The following is a 21,409-nucleotide window of genomic DNA, read 5'->3' on the forward strand; positions in this document are numbered from 1 at the left end:
AGAATGGATTTTTTTCTTTATACTTTTCATTGTTATCTGAATTTTTAAATAATAAACTTGGTTTTTTGGTGGTAATCAGAAAAGGTAAATTAATTTTACTCTGGAAAAACTAAAAATTTCAATGCAAAATAAATACTAAGTTTTTCTAAGAAATGTGGATTTGATAAACTAATGCCTATGATTTTAACTTATGTTTGATATATAGTAGTCAGGGTTTTATGAATGTTGACTATCTTGTGTCAACAGCCCAGAATTGTCACTTATATGTAAGCAGAAAACAATGAGTTCTGCTTCCAAAGTTACTTAGTTTTCTCAGGTGTTTGAATGTTATTTTTTGTAAGTGTATTAATAAAAGTGTATAGAATTAGAAAAAAAAGTTTTTCTTTATAGGACAGAAATATATTTGTGAGATTAAGATGACTAAATTTTAAAAAAAAATAATTTATTAAGACTATAATATTCAGTTTTTCTTTTCTTAGTAAACATTTCTTTTCAACATTATCCAAAATTGTGCTTCTAGGTAATTTTGTGTAATAGAAATGATTTAGACTGCTATTCTTTTTCTCTTAGTTATGCCACATATTGGCCTTTACTCATGGGTTATCAATCATGAGTTATTTGGATGGATGGGTGCTCGTTCATCAAGCACACAGCCTCTATCATCTGACTATTTCAGCCCCTCTTACCATGTTCAAGGATTATCAGTTGGGCTCCAGCTTGTGCATTTCCAACATCATTTTCAGCAATGCACTGATAGAACCCTTCATCTGATTTCACCAGACCCAAAACTTGAAGATTATGTTCCTTCTGAAGAAGAAAAGCATAAATAAAATTTCATAATTTAATTGATAAATACCAGATCACAATCTCAAAAATATGCTTTTTGGAGAGGAAAAAAACAAGTAAAGTTTTTATGATTCAATTATTAAATATTATCCATCTAAGTACTTGTTAACTCAATTTCATACTAAAGCATTGGCAAGGTATCAATTTAACTGAATAGAAGAGTACATACTGTCATTCACAATGAAGAACTTAACGCATGGAAAGTCATACCCTCACCGTTTGCAAACTTACACCTTTGCCTGGAAAAAGATCTGGCACGCAATACCAACTGAACATAGTTAAAGTCCAATTTGCAAATTTAAGGTATTATTTTTCCTAAGACTATCTATAATATCAATAGTTCTAACAGATTAGACTACAATAAATTAAATGAAGCCATGTGAGCTTTCCTTAAATGAAAAAGTACTATATGAATGTCAACTATTACTATTGGGCCGGGAGCAGTGGCTCACACCTGTAACCCCAGCACTTTGGGAGACCGAGGCAGGAGGATCATTTGAGCCCAGGAGCCGAAGACCAGACTGAGCAACACAGTGAAACCCTATCTCTACAAACTTGGCTGGTCATGGTAGTGCGTGCCTGTAGTTCCAGCTACTCAGGTTGGCAGGAGGATCCCTTAAGCCCAGGAGTTTGAGGCTGCAGTGAGCTATGATCACACCACTGCACTCCAGTCAGGGTGACAGAGCGAGACCCTGTCTTTAAAAAAAAAAAATTTTTTTTAACTATTGTTATTGGTAGAATAAATATGATTTTAAAATTTTCTAAAGTTTCTAAATATTGATTTTAAAAGGGTATTTTAACTATAACAGATTGCTTTTTAATGTTAAATACTTGTGAATTACTTTTTGTAACAGGAGATCACGCATTTCAAAAATAGAAAATATATTTCTAAGAATGAATTACTTGTATGACAAATTTGTAATGAGATATTATGTCTTTAACAACTATAGTTCTGATCATTTTTATGAATGTCATGTATAGATCTCAAGGTATGTCATTAATCTTTATTACTAAAGCTGGATAATTCTATTACTAAAATGTTAGATACTGATGATAATAGTAGGTAATATCTAACAAGCATTTACTATATATGAAGTATAGTAAAAAGCAATTATGGTTGAGTGTTCTTAAGTACATTTGACGCTTTTTAAATGCATTTTTAAAAAATAATCTTTATAACTATTGCTACAACAATTGTCCGACACTGGGTCATCCTTATTTTGAAGGGTCTGGGCATCAATATACGATTTAAGGTTAAGTTTTGTATAGTCAGTTGCATTCTTACATATTATGTTTTTCAAAAGGATCATGTTTCCGCACTTCAAGAAGTGCGGAAAGATTTCTGCTTCTTGAACAGAGAGCCGTGAAGACAACTGGGGACACACATACACGCACACATGTGTGTGCTAATCATCTGCCAGAAAATGGTGGCAGCTGTGTTTCAGAGTGCCAGTGTGTTCAAGTAAGAGTCTAGACTCTAGGCTTAGGTAAGCCACTGACTTGCTATGTGATCTTACATAAGCTACCAAAATATTTCTGGGCTCAGCTTTCTCATCAGCCAATGAAGGTATTACATTCTATGTGAATTCTTCTATTTCATTTGCGGTACACAAAATAGTACATATAAGATAACTGATCTCTCGGTTACTACATTTAAAAATATCTAAAAGTTACAGAAATAAACATACTTCTTTGAAAAATACTTACTACAATCTTAAAATAATCACTTGGGATAACCATATCCCCATTTTTGACCCACTTCACAGTTGGAGTTGGTTTTCCAGTCACTTCACATTCAAATACAATATCCATAGATTCGTGAGCATATATATTAGTAGGTTGCTTCAGGAATTCAGGTTGAGCTTTAAAATAAAAAGGAAATTAAGACATTAATGAAAATAGAATTAGGCAGCTATTCATATTTCAACCAATTTTTTAAATCATAAAATCCACAGGATTTTTACTCATTATTTGAAGCTTTCACATATTTTTGCAAAAGCATAAAATAAACATATAATAAAAATACATGTTAGGAATAGAATTATCTTTTAAAAATGATTTGCTGGTACAACTAACTGTTTTAAAGATAATTTCTGAGTTTCCTTATTTGGAACTATTTACTAAGTTGACTATATTGGAGAAATTAAAAATGTCTAAACATAAATATTAAAGACTACTTCCCTAAGATTTATAAAATTTTCTAAGAACTATAATTAGAATTCAAAGAGTTGAAAAGATTGATAAAACTTTCCTTTTCAGTCAACTTGATAAGTAAGAACAATAATAACAAAAAGTAAAACAAATGTCACATTAGAGTCCTTAAACAGCTCATTCATGCAACACACTCCTATTACTAAGATCCCTCATTATATGCAATGGTTTTACAGGGTGATGGGGAAAGGATAAGTATATTTGAAAAAGTCTGAATATTCCAGTAGCTCCCTTTCCACATGCCCACAGTTGTAAATTGCTAACTTACAAATAATAGATCATATTTTTAATTGGAAGGGTTGAGGTAGATCACCTAGTGCAGCATCCTACCTAATGATATAATTTCCTATATGACATCCTTGACAAAGGATCTTAGTGATCCGTGTTTGCGAAGTGTGAATGACAGGAACTCCCTACAACACAAAGCAGCAAGCTCCATTGCAGGCTAGTTCTATGAAATAACAACAACAATGGCAATGACAGCAGCTTTATTTACAGTTGACCTAAAATCTGCCCAGCCTGCTGGGATTTTGATTGGGATTGTGTTGAATTTGTGGCAACTTGACATCTTAAAAATATTGTCTTCTTTTCCCTGAATGCAGGATTATCTCTCTATCTAAGTCTGATTTCTTTCATAAATGTTTTACAGATTTCAGTAAGCAAATCTCATTCATGTTTTGTTAGATAAATACCTAGGTATTTCAAATATTTTTGATGCTATTCTAAGTGGAACTTTAAATTTTTTAAAATTTCCAGTTGTTCTCTGCTAGTATGTAGGAATGAAATTGATTTATATGTATTAACCTTTTATTGTGGCCATCCTAAATTATCTCATTAGCTGTATCAGCTTCTGTAAATACAGTTTGGGGATTATCTACATAAACAATCATGCTTGTCTGTGAGTAGAGACAGTTTTATTTATGCCTTTCCAATCTCCCTTTCCTTTTTTAAAAAGAATTTTTTGGCCTATTGCACTGTCTAGAGCAGGCCCTGGAGAGAAATCTAAACTAGCTACATAACTTAGGTAAATGAAGAATGACCGTACAGAGAGGAGGTAGAACCCCAGGCAAGCAGAACCTCTCCCAAGGAGGGAAATCATGTATAATCTTAAGAAACAACATACACTCACAGTGATGGCAGATCCAGAAAACATAAATCTGTACAACAAGATGAAATCAGGGAAATCTATTAATAGCGAATTTGACTTGATCCTTTCAAACAATGACAAGCCATTTATATTTATTCTTTTGTGAATTATGTATATAAATATGCTGCCGTTTTTCCAATTAGAGTGTTTATAATTTTCTTATCCATATATATAAGAGCTTTTTGCATAATGAGAGTTATTATTTCAAGGCTCTCAGCTCCAAATCTGTTCTTTGCAGTAGTGGATGTGGACTTTTGTCAGCTGGTGCTTTGTTAACAGCACTGGGGAAACACTGCACAGCAAAGCAGAGTGATAGGCTTAATTTTCGGGCTGGAGGATGCTCTTCTTTTTGCTCGTACGGTGAGGCTGATTGTGAAAGACCTAATAATGATCACCCTCCTGTAAGTTTCTCTAGCTTACTCCAGCATGTGGCTTTCTGTGCACCAGCTCTGACACACAGCATCCCACTGGATAGGGTCCTGTACACCAGCTCCAACTCATGTCATCCCAGTGGGCAACATTCTGCTTATCATCTGTCCAGCCCACAGCACCCCAGCAGGTGTTTTCTGCACACCAGCTCTGAGGCCTCCCAGCAGGGGATTTCCTGTGCCCCAGCTTTGGCCCATAGCTATGTCCTTTGGCAGCAGCTACATTTTCTCCAACAAGGTCTGAATAACAGTCTTCCTGATTTTTGAATTCTCTACCTCAGCTCAAGAGGTAGTCATAGCTAATCCCTATATTTACTATTTTTGTATTCGTTAGTGTCCTATTTTGACTCTTTTAGTAAGTAGATTTTAATAGTTAATAATTCTTTTTTTTTTTTTTTTTTGAGATGGAGTCTCGCTCTGTTGCCCAGGCTGGAGTGCAGCGGTGTGATCTTGGCTCACTGCAATCCCCGCCTCCCAGGTTCAAGCGATTCTTGTGCCTCAGCCTCCCAAGTAGCTGGGATTACAGACGTGCACCACCACGCCTGGCTAATTTTTGTAATTTTAGTAGAGACGGGGTTTCACCATGTTGGCCAGGCTGGTCTTGAACTCCCGACCTCAGTTGATCCGCCTGCCTCGGCCTCCCAAAGTGCTGGGATTACAGGCATGAGCCACCGCGACTGGCCATTAATAATTCTTTATATTAAATTTTCTCTGTTCAAATGCCTAGTATAGTTTCTGGCTCCTAACTGGGCCCTGACTAACACAGTAAGCTATGAACCCCTTGTCTTCATGCTGCCAATATTTGTTTCCTCTTCTGTCTTTAACTTAAGGCATCTATAGTAACAAAGTTTTATGTTTTCATATGGTAAAATTTATAAGTTCTCTCCATTTTAGCATCTGTATTTCATTATTTTTACTCCAAAGGCTTTCCCTTCTTCTGTACTATGACAACATTCACTTGTATTTTCTTCTAATATTTCTACGAAACAATCTAGACTTACTAAGTATCCAGCTTTATATGTATCTAAGTAGCAAGATCAGTCATCCCAAAAAGAATGACTGATTTGAAAGATTTAATACTAAAATCTATGTACTCTTAGGGGTTTATTTCAGGACACTAATTGGTTTCATCCATCTGTCTGTTTCTGGGCCAGAACCATAAAATTATTATAACTATGCAATATGTTATAATATATGGTGGAACAGATATTCTTCCTTTATTTCCTCAAAATTTTTCTAACATGTTTGTTTAATGTTCCACCCCCCAGATAAATTTAGACTCATCTTATGTTAAATTTCTCTGTTCCTTCTCAAAGCAAACAGACAAACAAGAACTTGGAGTTTTCATCTGAACGGCAATACATTTTAGATGCAGGAAAACCGAACATGTTTGCAACTGTGAGTCTTTCTATTTAGAACAAGGTTACTTAAGCTTACTTCTGTTAAATAAAATTTATGGGAGGCTACTAATATGGACTGAGCTTCTACTCTACAGATCAAACCAAACAGACTGAACCAAAATGAAGTCACTCATGCTAAAGCTGCATATCACAAACTAAACCTAAGTTATTTATCTGACCTTCTGAGAAATCAGGAGAGTGTGTGTGTCAAATCCCCAAATGGGACAGTTTTAGGCAATATAAGGAAGTCCCCTCTGCTTTGACCCTTACAATGAAAGTAATCTGAAGCAACTGATGTTAACCAATCCACTTTGTTTCTTAGTTTCTGCTCAAGTTTCCCTGCAAAAACTGTTCTGCCTGCCCAGTGTAGTGCTTATCTGTTCTTTAGATGAGATACTGCCTGACTCATGAATTACTATTAAAAGCCATTATATCATTTAACTAAATTGTAAAAATTTTGTCTTTTGACTCTTGGATATTCTTTGATAATGATTTACTGTAAAGCAGTTGTAAAGACTAGGAGTCAAGAAACATAAAGCTGAGTTCTGGTTCTACCACTGGACATTTTGCTAAATGTGGGTTTAAAACCCCTGGGTTACTAAATAAGGAATTCAACTAGACTATTCCTAAGTACACTAAGATCTTTAGCCAATGATTTATAACTTTAACATATATCTTTGATGTGTGATAATTAACACATCAAAGCTAACATTCGTAAGTGCTTTCCACTTATAACCATTTAGTTCCTACAACAATTCTATTATGCAGTTAATATTATATTATTTCCATTTTATAGACACTAATACACAGAGAAGCTAAGTAACTCCATAGCATAAGGCTTAGTCAGTGACAGATCTGGATTTTGAACCTAGACAAGTCTGACTCCAAAACCTATACTCTTTTAAAAAACTTTTTATTTAAGAGAATAGAATAAATCCCATGTACCTATTATGTTGATTCAACAATTATCAAGTCATGGTCAATACTGATTCATCTATGCCTTAATCCATTCCATTCCCAACCTCAACCCTACACACATATTATTTTGAAAGCAAACTCTACATATTACATTATTTAATACATAAATATTTGAGTACCTCTATAAGCTAAGAACTCTCATTTCTAAACATAACCATGATACCATCATCAGGCTGGTATCTAAAATAATTTATTGGCTGGGCATGGTGGCTCACGTCTGGAATCCTGGCACTTAGTGGGGCCAAGGCAGGTGATCATCTGAGGTCAGGAGTTCAAGACTAGCCTGGCCAACTTGGCAAAAACCCGTCTCTATTAAAAATACAAAAATTAGCCAGGCGTGGTGGCTCATGCCTGTAGTCCCAGCTACCGGGGAGGCTGAGGCAGGAGAATCGCTTGAACCCAGGAGGTGGAGGTTGCAGCAAGCCAGGATTGTGCCACGGCACTCCAGCCTGGGTGACAGAACAAGACTCTGTCTCAAGTAATAATAATAATAATTTCTTAATATCACCTATTACCCACTCGATATTCACATTTCACTAATTGGCCAATGTTCTCACTCTGTTGCCCAGACTGCAGTGCAGTGGCGTGATCATGGCTCACTGCAGCCTTGACTTCCCAGACTCAAGTAATCCTCCTGCCTCAGCCGCTCAAGTAGCTGAGACTACAGGAACGCACCACCACACCCAGCTAATTTTTTGATTTTTTTGTACAGAGGAGGTCTCACTATGTTGCCCATGCTAGTCTAAAACTCCTGGGCTCATGCGACCCTCCTACCTCAGCCTCCCAAAGTGCTACGTTTACAGGCATGAGCCACTGCGCCTGGCCTCTATGTTCTTAAAAGTGATTTACTTTATTCAAATTGGGCAAACAAGGTGCATTCACTGGTGTTAATTTGTTTCTTAAGTTTTTTTTTCATCTACAGATTCCTCTTTATCTTTTGCTTGAAATTGGAATACTATGCAGCCATAAAAAATGATGAGTTCGTGTCCTTTGTAGGGACATGGATGAAATTGGAAACCATCATTCTCAGCAAACTATCGCAAGGACAAAAAAACAAACACCGCATGTTCGCACTCATAGGTGGGAATTGAACAGCGAGAACACATGGACACAGGAAGGGGAACATCACACACCGGGGACTGTTGTGGGGTGGGGGGAGGGGGGAGAGGGGAGAGATAGCATTAGGAGATATACCTAATGCTAAATGACGAGTTAATGGGTGCAGCACACCAACATGGCACATGCATACATATGTAACAAACCTGCACATTGTGCACATGTACCCTAAAACTTAAAATATAATAATAATAAAATTAAAAAAAAATAAACGAAGTCATTTGTAATATAAGATTTCCCTGCAATCTGTCTTTTGCTGACTATATTGCCACAGTGGTATTTAACATGTTCTTTCTGAAAGCTCACAGTTAAATGTAGAACCCTGATTGGAGTCAGGCTAGTTTTTTTTTTTTTTTTTTTCCCCTGAGACTACCTCATAGGCAGTTCCATGTGCATCTATCAGGAGGTTCATCATGTGTGTCTGTCTTTCTTTTGGAGATGTTAACAGCCTTTGGTTATCATTGCCCATCAGGTGGTGCAAAATAGTAATACTCTTATTCTATCACTCATTCTATAAAGAGAAACATTGCTTATATTACTTATTATTATATTCCCTCAATTATTAGGATAACCCCACAATTATTGGGTTATCCTAAAGTACAGTACTTTGAAAAGGGGCAGAATAAATGCTTGACTTTTTTCCCTTCACTTACGTTTTCAAAATAGTGAGCTGGTTTTCTAATATTCTCTCCCAAAGGTGATTGCTGAGGATTTTTCATTTAAGTATTAAGTGCCTTTAGTTTAAGACGTATTTGGTTCGTTTCAATTCACTGAAGTTATTATTCTTTTGATTCTTAAACTATCCCATATTTGACCAATGGAGGAAACCTGAACACAGTGAAAGCTCCTGAGTCCTTTTTCACATGACTCTACTGGTCTTCAGTTTATGTTCATTGCTCTGAGGCCCTTTTTGTGGACAAAGTCAGCAATTTTGTATTTTTTAAATATAAACTTCATCCTGATTTCCTACTGATATTTCCAATTAAGTCTAAGACTGTAGGTTTTAGCTGAATCTTCTTAATTTTACATCTGTATCTCAAGCCAAAAATCTGTTCCCAATGACACTAACATAATTGCTCATTTACTTTATCCTACACCCATAGTCTCAGAATAAACATTTGTACCAACAATATGATAAAAGAAAACAACTGAAGATTTTTTGCAGTTCTGTCCTTAGAGTAAATCCCACTAGGTACATTACGGTCCAATTACAATTTTAAATTTACATGGAATTATAATTCCATATACTTAGAATTTACTTAGAATTGTAACTTTCTGTGTGGCTATATTACCAACTGGATATATCTTTGGAGTCGCCTATTTCATTTTACTTTCCATTTTCAGGAACTACTTTGTAAATTTTTAAATCTATAAAGACAAGGTATATTCAAACAAACCTACCTACCTTCTAACCCTGTTTCTCTCATCCTATTTCCTCCTTTACCCTACTGGTAAATTTATGGTTTATTATTTCATTATGAAAATTATAAGCACACACCCACACCCACAATTTGTCCCCACTCCTCTTATTTAGATTATAAATCTAAATAAGATTTTTTTTCTACCTTCAAAGCCTATACTCATAACTACTTAGGTACCATGTTTCAAGGAATTAACATATTCCTTGGGTCTAAAGAACTGAAAGAACTGAGGCTCCCCCTAAGGCAGAGTAAGTAACTACTCTGGAAAACACAGCAAAATCCTCTTCCAAAAAAAAAAAAAAAAAAAAAAAAAGGGGGGGGGGGGGGGGGAGCGGATAATTTCAGTATGCATTTTTAGTAAACAGACTTTCGCAGACTATTAGAAAAAATCATCATAAGCAATGTTCAATTAATCATTACTTTCCCTTTCATGAATTATAAAATAATGCCATTAAAATGTTCTCTGGATTTTAACTACTCTGTAGACAGTATTCACACCAATTAAACACAATGTAAGAGCAGATGTTTGTGATTGGGAAGTTAAATTGATAACCAGAGAACAAATGAGTCAATTACCATAAGAAAATAAGTGTTGTAATGGAAGATTATGCATTGTGTTACCAAAGAGATAATTAAGCTTCAAATCCTCTTTGACAGCTCCCTATCCCTTCAAATGCCATCATCATTTCAAGAATAATTTTAATTGCTAAATGTACAAGTAGAATTTAATACTAAAATATATTATACTTGCAAAATTATTTTACTAGAAACATCACCTAATTCCATCCCTGTTACATAATGCTGAAAATTGCCATTTAATTCAAATAGAAAACAATATAGGGCCAACACCAGTGTTTCAAGGTTACTTTATTATGCTGTGATTTGGAAGATAACTGTTTTCATTTACATTAGCTCTGAATTGTTGGAGTTTCTATTGTTTTATTTTAAAGGTTTATGGACTGAAATTCTTATTAAGCTCTGTAAGCAGAGAAAGAAACCAATTTTGTCCATTTTATGTTAAAACTGCTTTTCTGTAATTCACAAACTTACATCTACGTCGTTTAAAAAAAAAACCCCAACAAATAAAAACAAAAACCAAGCATTTAACAGTGTGAAATCCCTTCAGGGATTTTGTTTGACAGTCTAATCACAAGTCTACTATTGGTACTAACTCAACTAACAAAGCAAGAATATATTTGAATCCTCTGACATTTCTTGAGAAAGCTTCCCATTCCAATGAAGGTGAATAGGCTTCTCCTTAACCTCCAGGAGAAATAGGTGACATCATAATTGCGAAGTAATATTATAACAATGTTTCCACTTGACTATGAAATTATATTTCTCTCCTTTCATCCCAACCCTGCCCCTAGTCTCATTGTCTTTTCCTTACCCTAGCCGTCAATTTAGCTAACAGGTACTCATCCATCTGATCCTAATTAAAAGTATTTCTCAGCCAGCGCGGTGGCTCATGCCTGTAATCCTAGTACTTTGGGAGGCCAAGTCAGGTGAATCACTGGAGGTCAGGAGTTTGAGACCAACCTGGCTAACATGGTGAGACCCCATCTCTACTTAAAATACAAAAATTAGCCGGACGCTGTGGTGCATGCCTGTAATTCCAGCTACTTGGGAGGCTGAGGCAGGAGAATCAACTGGGAGGCAGAGGTTGCAGTGAGCCGAGACTGTGCCACTGCACTTCAGCCTGGGCACCAGAGGGAGACTTCATCTCAAAAAAAAAAAAAAAAAAAAAAAAACAAACCTCCTTAAAGAAGCATTTCCTGACACCCAGTTCCTCACTCTTCCCTGTTTCTAGCCCTTGACTGCCCTATTTACTATCGAAATTCCAGTGGCCTAAACCAAAATAGGTGCTCAATGCATATTAGTAGAATTTTTTTCAAGGATTCTCAAGTTTCTTAAGGATTCAATGTTTTGTATCATTGTTTCTCCTAAGTCCACTCTTGAGTGTCTGACTTTCTGCATGAATTTTACATTTTGCTTTTAAATGTTTATGATGGGCTGGGTGCGGTAGCTCACACCTATAATCCCAGCACTTTGGGAGGCCGAGACGGGCGGATCACGAGGTCAGGAAATCGAGACCATCCTGGCTAACACGGTGAAACCCCGTCTCTACTAAAAAAATACAAAAAAATTAGCTGGGTGTAGTGGTGGGCGCCTGTAATCCCAGCTACTCGGGAGGCTGAGGCAGGAGAATGGTGTGAACCCGGGAGGTGGAGCTTGCAGTGAGCCGAAATTGCGCCACAGCACTCCAGCCTGGGCAACTGAGTGAGACTCCATCTCGAAAAAAAAAGTTTATGATGATGAAAATTTTAATGAACATGAAATTTCAGCACCAACATTTGTACTCATGTTTACGTGTTAGCTCTGTGATCACATGATTTAATTCTAATGCAATGTTCCTCAAACTTTGGGTCTTAGGGTCTATAGCTCTTTGAAAAACTGTACTCTATATATTAATTTTTATTTTGAAAAATTCACAAAAACCTTTATTAAATATAGGCTCCACTTCTTTAACAAGGTTAAACATACTTAATCTTTGCTTGATGTCTCAATATTGTATGTATACACAACATCTAACTTATCCATTCATTCATCACCGTACACTTGGGTTGTTTCCATGTTTCAGTTATTGTGAATAATGCAGCTGTGAATGTGGGTGTAGAAATATATTTTTGAGACCCTACTTTCAATTCTTTTGAACATGTACCTGAGATGGAGCAGGAACCCCTTGAGGGGCCTATGGGCCTCCCCCGCCCCCAGCATGGAAATAAAGGAAAATCTTGAGTTCCTTCAAGAGAAGTTCCAGGCACCTAGCTGGCCCTGAGAAGCAAATGAGCAACTTGATAAGCAAGAGGGTAATAGCAGCTTAAAACAATAGCCAAGGAAGTTAGAGTCGTGGGATGTTTGGTTCCCTATAGAAACTAAAGGTAACATCTTAACATACGTCCCTGGGTTGTTTTTCAGAAACCTGAACCCCACCAAATGGATCTGTTGGCATGTAGACCTCAGATAAGGGGGAACTGAGGACTGAACATCTTTGTCCTAAAGTTCTTCCTGAGGGACTTGGGAGAAGTCACACCCATGAGCCAGAGCTAATATTCTTTTCTGCTGACCCCCAAATTTTAAAACAAAACTTCTCTTCCTTAATGAACTGTAAATCAGAAAATCTACCTATGACCTGTAAACCCCACTTCAAGATTTCCCGCCTTTTTAGGCCAAACCCATGTATAACCTCCATGTATTGCCTGATGATTTTGCCTATAACTTCTACTTTCCTGAAATTTCCCCCTGCCTTTAAACCCTTGCTTGCAAGCCATTGGAGAGCTCAGGTCTTAAGCATGAGCTAACTGATTCTCCTTGTTTGGTGCCCTGCAATAAACATCTTCATTTCTCTTGCTGCAATCCCAATGTCAGTGTTTAGCTTTGCTGCACTGGCTGGGCAGACCGAAGTTCAGTTTGGTAACATGCCCAGAAGAGGAACTGTTAGTTCAAATGGTAATTCTAGTTTTTCATTTTTTAAGGAGCCACCATACTTTTTACCAGCGACTATACTTTTTGCTGTACCAAAAGTGCAAAAAGGTTCCAATTTCTCCATATCCTTACCAACACTTGCTATTTTCTGTTTTTAGAGAGGAGCCACCATAGCAGGTATGGGGGTGAGAGAGGAGAAAGGAAGAAACCGGTAAGGTAGGCAGTTAGGGTGGGTCCTCAGTTGAATTATTTTAAACACAACAACCTGAAAAATCAAGCTGCAGGCACAGATAAGGGAACTTGCACAAGGGGGCTTGCCTAAGACATGTTCACAGCCACACAGATAAGAAAGGCTATACAGGTGACTTGCCCAGACATGCCCACAGTGGAAAATCCCATCTCCTGACACATGTGCAGTAAGGGGAACAAAGCAATATGGCATAACTCAAGCTAAGGGCCTGCACGCACATTAGGAGGATGGGGTAGAGCTATCAGAAATTCGCACCTTATGTAAATGAGACGTCCAGCCCTCATCGGTTTCTTTTAAAAAGCCTTTGCATTCAACTGTAAAAACGGCAACCCTCTTCCAGGTCCCCTCTCTGCTGTGGAGAGCTTTCTTCTTTCACTTATTAAATTTTTGCTCCAACCTCACCCTTTGTGTCCACGCCCCTTAATTCTCTTTGTCACTGAGACAAAGAACTCTGAACTCTAGGTGATACCTCAAAAGAGACTGCTACATTGTGGTGCATTGGCAAGACTGTAACAGTACCATATATGTTTTTGTACCATTTGATTTTTTACCATGCTTTTTGACTATTTAAGAAAATTATTGACTACTGGATAGTTTGAATTTACCTGCTCTCTGATTCTCCCTACTGTTCTACAGTTGGTATTTTTCAGTTAACTGACAGTATTGCTTGCTTTCTTTTCTCCATCTCTCTACTTTCCTTTTTATCGTTTCCAAATTTAAGAAGGTGAAAAGTACTCAGTATAAAAGGTGTACAGAACACAGAAAACATAAAAGCCTCCTCTTTATCAAGCTTCAAACTACCTGTCAATACCGGTACCCCCCTTAGAGAGAAATACTATTCATATTTTTGGTGTGTGAACTGTCCAAACATTTTTCTATGTATTTAAAACACATCACACATACACACACACTTACTTGTTTTTAAAATACAGACTGGAGTCTAGGCAACACAGTGAGACCCCCAACTCTACAAAAAAAAAAAAAAAAATTGGCCAGGCATGTGAAACATGCCTACAGTTTCAGTGACTCAGGAAGTGAAGGCAGGAGACTGCTTGAGCCCAGGAGTTCGAAGCTGCTGTGAGTTATGATTATACCACTGCACTCCAATTTGGGCAACTTAGCAAGACCCCCATCTCTAAAAAATAAAATAAAATACAGACTGAGTCAACCAATAACTAATTTTCTGCAACTTGTATTTCTCTCTTAATAATACTGCATATTAGTATACATGTAGCCACATATATAGCATAGTAGGTCAATGGTATGACCATATCCCAATGTAATTATTCTCCTATTAATGCACACTTAAGGTTACTTTTCATTTTTCTACTACAGGTAAATGCTATAATATGATGCATCCTTGTACATATCTTTGTATGCATGTGCAAGAGTTTTAGAAGAGATTCTCAAAGGGAATAACTAAGTCAAGGTGTTTTTGTATTTTACATTTTGATAAATATTACCAAAGGCTGTTACCAATTTCATATTCCTGTCAGAGAGTAGCTATTGATGAAGCTATTCAACATTCTACTGCACGTCCTAGCTAATTTAATGAAATAAGAAAAAGAGGCTGGGCGTGGTGGCTCATGCCTATAATTCCAGCACTTTGGGAGGCTGAGGCGGGTAGATTACTTGAGATTAGGAGTTCAAGACGACCCTGCCCCAAAATGGTGAAACCCCGTCTCTACCAAAAATACAAAAAATTACCTGAGTGTGGTGGCATGTGCCTGTAATCCCAGATACTTGGAAGGCTGAGACAGGAGAATGGACTGAACCCAGGAAGCAGAAGTTGCAATGAGCTGAGATCAATCGTGCCATTGCACTCCAATCTGGATGACATAGCGAGACTTCGTCTCAAAAAAAAAAAAAAAAAAAACCAATAATAATAATAATCAGCTGGGTGTGGTGGTAGGTGCCTGTAATCCCAGCTACTTGGGAGGCTGAGGTGGGAGAATTGCTTGAACATGGGAGGCGGAGGTTGCAGTGTGCTGAGATTGCACCACTGCACTCCAGCCTGGGCAACAGAGTGAGACTCTGTCTCAAAAAAAAAAAAAAAAAGAAACAAAATACAAATACGGGAAAAGGGTTGGAGAAATCCACCACCTGCCCCTACCACACACATACACACACATCATGGCAATGACTGTCTACTCAGAACATTCAAGAAAATCTCTCTCACCTGGAGAAATTCCAATGTGCATTACTGTACTATCTGTAGTGGGGAGGGACCCCAATGATTTCATGAACAGGAATAATAATTACACAAACTACAATAGGTCTAAAGCATATGTTACAGCTTTCCTAGTCAAAGTGTAGTATAGGACCAATAGCAATGGCAACATCTGGGAGCTTATTATAAATACAGAATCTCTGTTTCCCCACCCCAAACCCTCTGAATCGGTTTCAGCATTTTAACAAGATCTCCAGGTGGTTTGCAGGCACATTAAAGTTTGATAAACATCGCTTTTGGGCATTTAAATACTGATTATAGTCCTGTAGGTACAAACAGAGAGAAATTTAAATACAATAATGTCAAAAAGCAATTTGCAGAGCAAACTAGATGATACAATATCTGATAATGAAAAAAATTTATTTGTAAATGTACATGTATGTAAATGCTTTTTGAAGACACCTGGAAGCATACACACTAAACTAATAACAGTTATCCTCTGAGGAAAGGGGTGGGAATGGGGAAGGGGCAATAAAGGAGGAGGTTTACTTTGTTGATACGGTTGATTCTTTAATAATGTTACTGCATTATTTAAATAATTTTTAAAATAAAAATAAAAGCCAAAAGAATAAGCTGGAAAACTATTAGAATGAAATATAAATCTCTGGTAAACTAGCAGAATAAATGATTAACATGTTTTTTGTTGTCATTCACATTCTTATGTAACAAAAAAATTAGAAAATGTAAATCTAAAAACCTAATTCATAACTACAAAAACAATAAAATAGTTAGATACGTACCTAACAAGTAAAGCATAAAACCTTTAGGAAGAAAAATATGTAATTTTATTAAGGAAGCAAAATATTAAACAATCGCCTGGTTTGATTCCATCCTGTGTGGCTGTTCTCTTAAGCAATAGTTGTTCATTTCTATCCACTTTCTCTCCCACCTAAGTGTGTGCCATCACCCCATGGAAGATTCAATGGACATGAACATGAGCCCTCAAGGCCTGAGGACCATGTTTTTCATTGTGAACCAAAGGCTGACAAATATTACCACCTTAAAGTGGATAATGATGAAAATGAGCATCAGTTATCTTTAAGAATGGTCAGCTTAGAGGCTGGTGCAAATGATGAACTGCAGATTGTTGACACAGAGACAATGGATTACGAAGGCAGTCCAATTAAAATAATACTGGCAACTGGCCAGGCATGATGACTCACACCTGTAATCCCAGCACTTTGGGAGGCCGACATGGGTGGATCATTTGAGGTCAGGGGTTCGAGACTAGCCTGGCCAACATATTAAACCCAGTCTACTAAAAATACAAAAACTCAAAAATTAGCTGGGCATGGTGATGTGCACCTATAACCCCAGCTCTTCAGCAGACTGAGGCATGAAAATTGCTTGAACCCAGGAGGTGGAGGTTGCAGTGAGCCAAGATCACACCACTGCACTCCAGCCTGGGCAACAGAGCGAGACTCTGTTTCAAAAAAAAAACAAAAAACAAACAACAACAACAACAACAACAAAAAACAAAATAAAAAATAAAGTAATAGTGGCAACTTTGAACATGATGATTTGAACAGCCAATGATTTTCCTTGGGGGCTTTGAAATGACACCACCCGCGGCCTTATGGTTGAAGTATGGTTCAGGGCCTGTGCATATCAGGTGACAGCACTTAGTAGCTGGGGAGGAAGGTGGAGAGGCTTAGAAGATCAAGAAGAGGAGGACGTGAAACTCTTAGGTACATTTGGAAAGTGATCTGCCCCTGGAGGTGGTAGCAAGGTTACCCGGGTTGTGGGGAGGGAAGAGGAGACAAGAATAAGCTCCAGTGAAGAAATCTATATGAGACACTCCAGCCAAAAATGCACAAAAATCAAACCAAAATGGAAAAGATTCAAAACCATCAATATCAGGATCAAGAATCCTTCAAAAAACAGGAGAAAAAAAAACAATAAACAAACTTCCTAAAACACCAAGAGAACCTAGTTCTGTAGAAGACATTAAACCAAAAAGGCAAGCAAGTACAGAAAAAGCTGGTTTTCTTCCCAAAATGGAAGCCAAGTTCGTCAATTATATAAAGAATTGCTTCTGGAAGACTGACCAGGAGGTAATTCAAGATCTCTGGCAGTGGAGAAAGTCTCTTTAAGAAAATAGCTTAAGCAGTTTTAAAAATGTTTCCATCTTATTTCACTTAGGTAACAGTTGATATACAGTTGTCCTTTTCATAATGTAGAGTGAGAACTTTCCCTAATATGTCTGATAAATGGTGTCCAAGTTCCACTGCCAAGAATGTGTTGTCCAAAATGCCTGTTTAGTTTTTAAAGATGGAAATCCACCCTTTGCTTGGATTTAAGCATATATGGAATGTTATGATAGGACACAGTAGTAGCAGTAGTCAGACATGGAAATGGTGGGGAGACAAGAATGTACACATGAAATAACCTCGGTATTTTAATAAGTAGCACTGTTTCTATTCAAACAAAAAAATGGAGGCACAACTATAGATGCAAATATGTATGAAAATTCTCATACGATTGAAGTGACACATTAAATCAGAAAAGATATATAACTCAATAAAAAATCTTAGAAATTGTAATCACTTGGAAAGAATCATGTTGGATTTGTATCTCATTTCTTACACCAAAGTAAATTCCATATGTATCAAAAATTTAATGATTAAAACCAAACACTGACATAAAAGCACTAGAAGAAGACGAGACTTTAAAAAAATATATAATCTTGGAGGGAGGACTAAGTATGACACAAACTCAGAAGTCACAAAAGAAAATTTAAACATATTGGCTTGTGATACAGTGAAATCTGTCTTTGGACTTCATCCTGGTTTCCTGACACAGAGCCCCTAAATCTCTTGGAATTTCCTGGGTGATAGGAGCAACTTTTGTCCTATAATAAGACAAGTCTTGATGGGGTACTTGATAGCCTCCAGATGAGGGCTAACTACCAGTGGAACCAAACATGAGAGGGTTGGAATTTTCAGCTCCATTCCCTAAACTCCAGAAGGGGAGATGAGCTGAAGGTTCAATTGATCACCAGGGGCCAATGATGTAATCAATCATGCCTACATAATGAAACCTCCATAGAAACTTAAAAGGACAGGATTCAGGAGAGCTTCTAGGTAGCTAAACTCATGCAGGTTCCTGAAGGGTGGTTCCCAGAGAGGACATGGAAAGTCCATGCCCCTTCCCACGTACCTTGACCTGTGCTGTTTAGCACTTTGTAATATCCTTTATAATAAACGGCTAAATTTAAGTAAGCATTTCCCTGAGCCCTGTGAGCCACTCTAGCAAATTAATAAAACTCAACAAGGGGATCATGGGAACCCCAATCTGTAGCTAGTCAGTCAGAAGTTCTGGAGGCCCAGACTTGAGACTACCACCTGAAGAGACATGGTAGTCTGGTGGTCCTGAGCTCTCTACCTGTGAGATATGACACTCTCTCCAATGCCATATCTCTACATGGAAATGGTGAGGAGGCAAGAATATACATATGAAATAAACTTGGTATTTAGTAAGTAGTACTGTTTCCATTAGAAAAATAGAAAGGTAGGTAGTGTCAGAACTGAACTGAATTACAGGACATACAGCTGGTGTCCACTGAAGTACTGCTTGGTGTGTGGGGAAATAACCCCCACATTCTGGGATCACAGAGGTTTTCTGTGTTGAGTAGAAAGTAGAGAACAGGAAAAACAACAGTTTGGTGTCTTTGGGTTTTTGTATATTCAAGAGGACTATATAGAAAAATAAAAAGTACACATAATTAAAAACTATCATGAAGTAAAAAGACAATGAAAAGGGGGAAAATAGATAACAGAACTAATTTCCCTAATATATACAAGTTCCAACAAATTAATAAGAAAAAAATCACCAATAAAAACTGAGTAAAAGATATAGACAGTGCACAAAATGAAAATACACAGAATTTCCTAATATATGAGAAAAGATGTTGAACCTCACTCATGTAAGTAATACGCAAATAACAAGAGTATGAGAAACGGACAGTATTATATATCTTGGTGATGATATAAATTGATACAATCTTTTGTAGGGTGATTTAGTAATATCTATAAAAATCCAAATTGTATAAACTCTTTGATACAGCAATTTCACCTCAAGAGATTCATCTATCTGAAACACTCACACATTTGCATAAAGACATAAGGATATTCCCTGAATACTGAAGCAGCAAAAGATTAGGAACCACCAAATAGTAAGCTATTTTAACCACAGTCCATCAAGACTGCTGCTGCTTCCATGCTGACTTGCCCTTATGCCAGGTCATGGTGGAGTGGCTGAAGTCATTTTTGTACTTAAGAGAAGTCAAGAGGAAAATGAGCTACATATACCATTAGTGGGTTTAGTGGGATATATTTATGTGGTTTTCGCCAAAACTTTTGTGTATACCTAAACTGTCTCAGTATAGGAAGACTTCCAGGAATACTCCTTCTGCCCACTGTACTAACAGGACCCAACACCAAGACACAAAGGTGTGGAGTCATATTCAAATGACTGTATCTTAAACACTGGAGGAAAAGACCAAATTAGCTTTCTATTTTCATAGAAAATGACTTACAATATCACTGATATATGAGGAGACAATGAAACAAAATGCAGCAAAAACAAATATTACAACACATAAGTATATAAGATAATATTTTTAAAGTGTTTTTTTTTTTCTGGGTTTTGGTAACGTTTGTAGTGTTTATCAGCTTTGAAAAACCAATTTATTGTGCTTTCTTTCCTCGTTCTAAATAACTACTCATTTTGTACATAGTTTGGTACTCACTGTCTTTTTTTAAAATTTTTTGAGACAGAATCTTGCTATAGTTGCCCAGGCAGAACTCAAACTCCAGGGCTCAAGCAACCCTTCTGCCTCAGCTTCCTGAATAGCTAGGATTACAGGTGTGTATTACCACACCTCGCTACTCACTGTCTTAAGGCCTCCAAAGTAGTTTTCACTGCAGACCTCAAGAAAGCTGGATCTGCTCCTGATGATGACAATCTCTAAGATTGCTTGTTACATCTATTATGCTATTTTTACATACTTCTTTGCTTGAACAGGCATACACTATCTCTAGAAAGATAAGAAAAAAATAATGATAATGGTTGCTTCTGTGGAGGAGGGCTGGGACATAACAGTAATATTTCACTATATATCCTTTCTAGAACATCTTCATATGTTATCTATTAAAAATATTTAATTAAAAATAAAAGTGAGGACAGGTGTGATGGCTCATGACTGTAATCCCAGAATTTTGGAAGGCCAAGGCAGAAGGAATGCTTGAGGCCAGGATTTTAAGACCAGCCTGGGTAACAAAGTGAGATCGCCATCTCTACAAAAAAATACAAAAATTGGCTGGGTGTTGTATTGGTCCCAGTTACACAGGAGGCTGAAGCAGGAGGATTGCTTGAGCCCAGGAAGTCAAGGCTGCAGTGAGCCAAGATCACACACTGCACTCCAGTCTGGGCAACAGAGTGAGACCCTGTCTCAAAAAAAAATGGTAATAATAATATAATAATAATAGTGGAGATATACACACACCTGGCTACAAAGACTTAATTCTGTAAATATATCAATCACAATTCTTTTGAAATGAATCCGTAAAGTCAATGAAATGCCATTTAATATCCCAAGAGAAATTTTATCAAAATTTAACAAGCTGAATCTGCAGGCCATCTAGAAGAAAAAAAATTTAAAAAAAAAAAAAAAAAAAGTCTCACTCTTTCTCCCAGGCTGGAGTGCAGTGGGATGATCTTGGCTCACTGCAACCTCTGCCTCCCGAGTTCAAGCAATTCTCCTGTCTCAGCCTCAGGAGTAGCTGGAACTACAGGCATGCACTACCAACCCAGCTAATTTTTGTATTTTTAGTAGAGATGGGGTTTCACTATATTGGCCAGGCTGGTCTCGAACTCCTGACCTCAAGCGATCCTC

The 21,409-nt window shown here is 37.1% G+C and overlaps 1 protein-coding gene across 8 annotated transcripts in view; it reads right to left on the reverse strand.

Moving 5' to 3' along the window:
* Positions 1 to 21,409, reverse strand: part of NEO1 (neogenin 1) — a 267,305-nt gene that overhangs the window by 119,142 nt on the left and 126,754 nt on the right. For all 8 annotated transcript variants that reach the window (XM_032174196.2, XM_032174198.2, XM_032174189.2 and 5 more), the window contains exons 6-7: positions 2,554 to 2,708; positions 687 to 807 (exon numbers count right to left, since the gene is read on the reverse strand). In XM_032174196.2, the coding sequence (XP_032030087.1) occupies positions 687 to 807; positions 2,554 to 2,708 (276 nt within the window). The remainder of the gene's footprint in view (positions 1 to 686; positions 808 to 2,553; positions 2,709 to 21,409) is intronic.

The sequence above is a fragment of the Hylobates moloch genome, unplaced genomic scaffold, assembly GCF_009828535.3.
Source record: "Hylobates moloch isolate HMO894 unplaced genomic scaffold, HMol_V3 SCAFFOLD_14, whole genome shotgun sequence".
NCBI classification, from domain to species: domain Eukaryota; kingdom Metazoa; phylum Chordata; class Mammalia; order Primates; family Hylobatidae; genus Hylobates; species Hylobates moloch.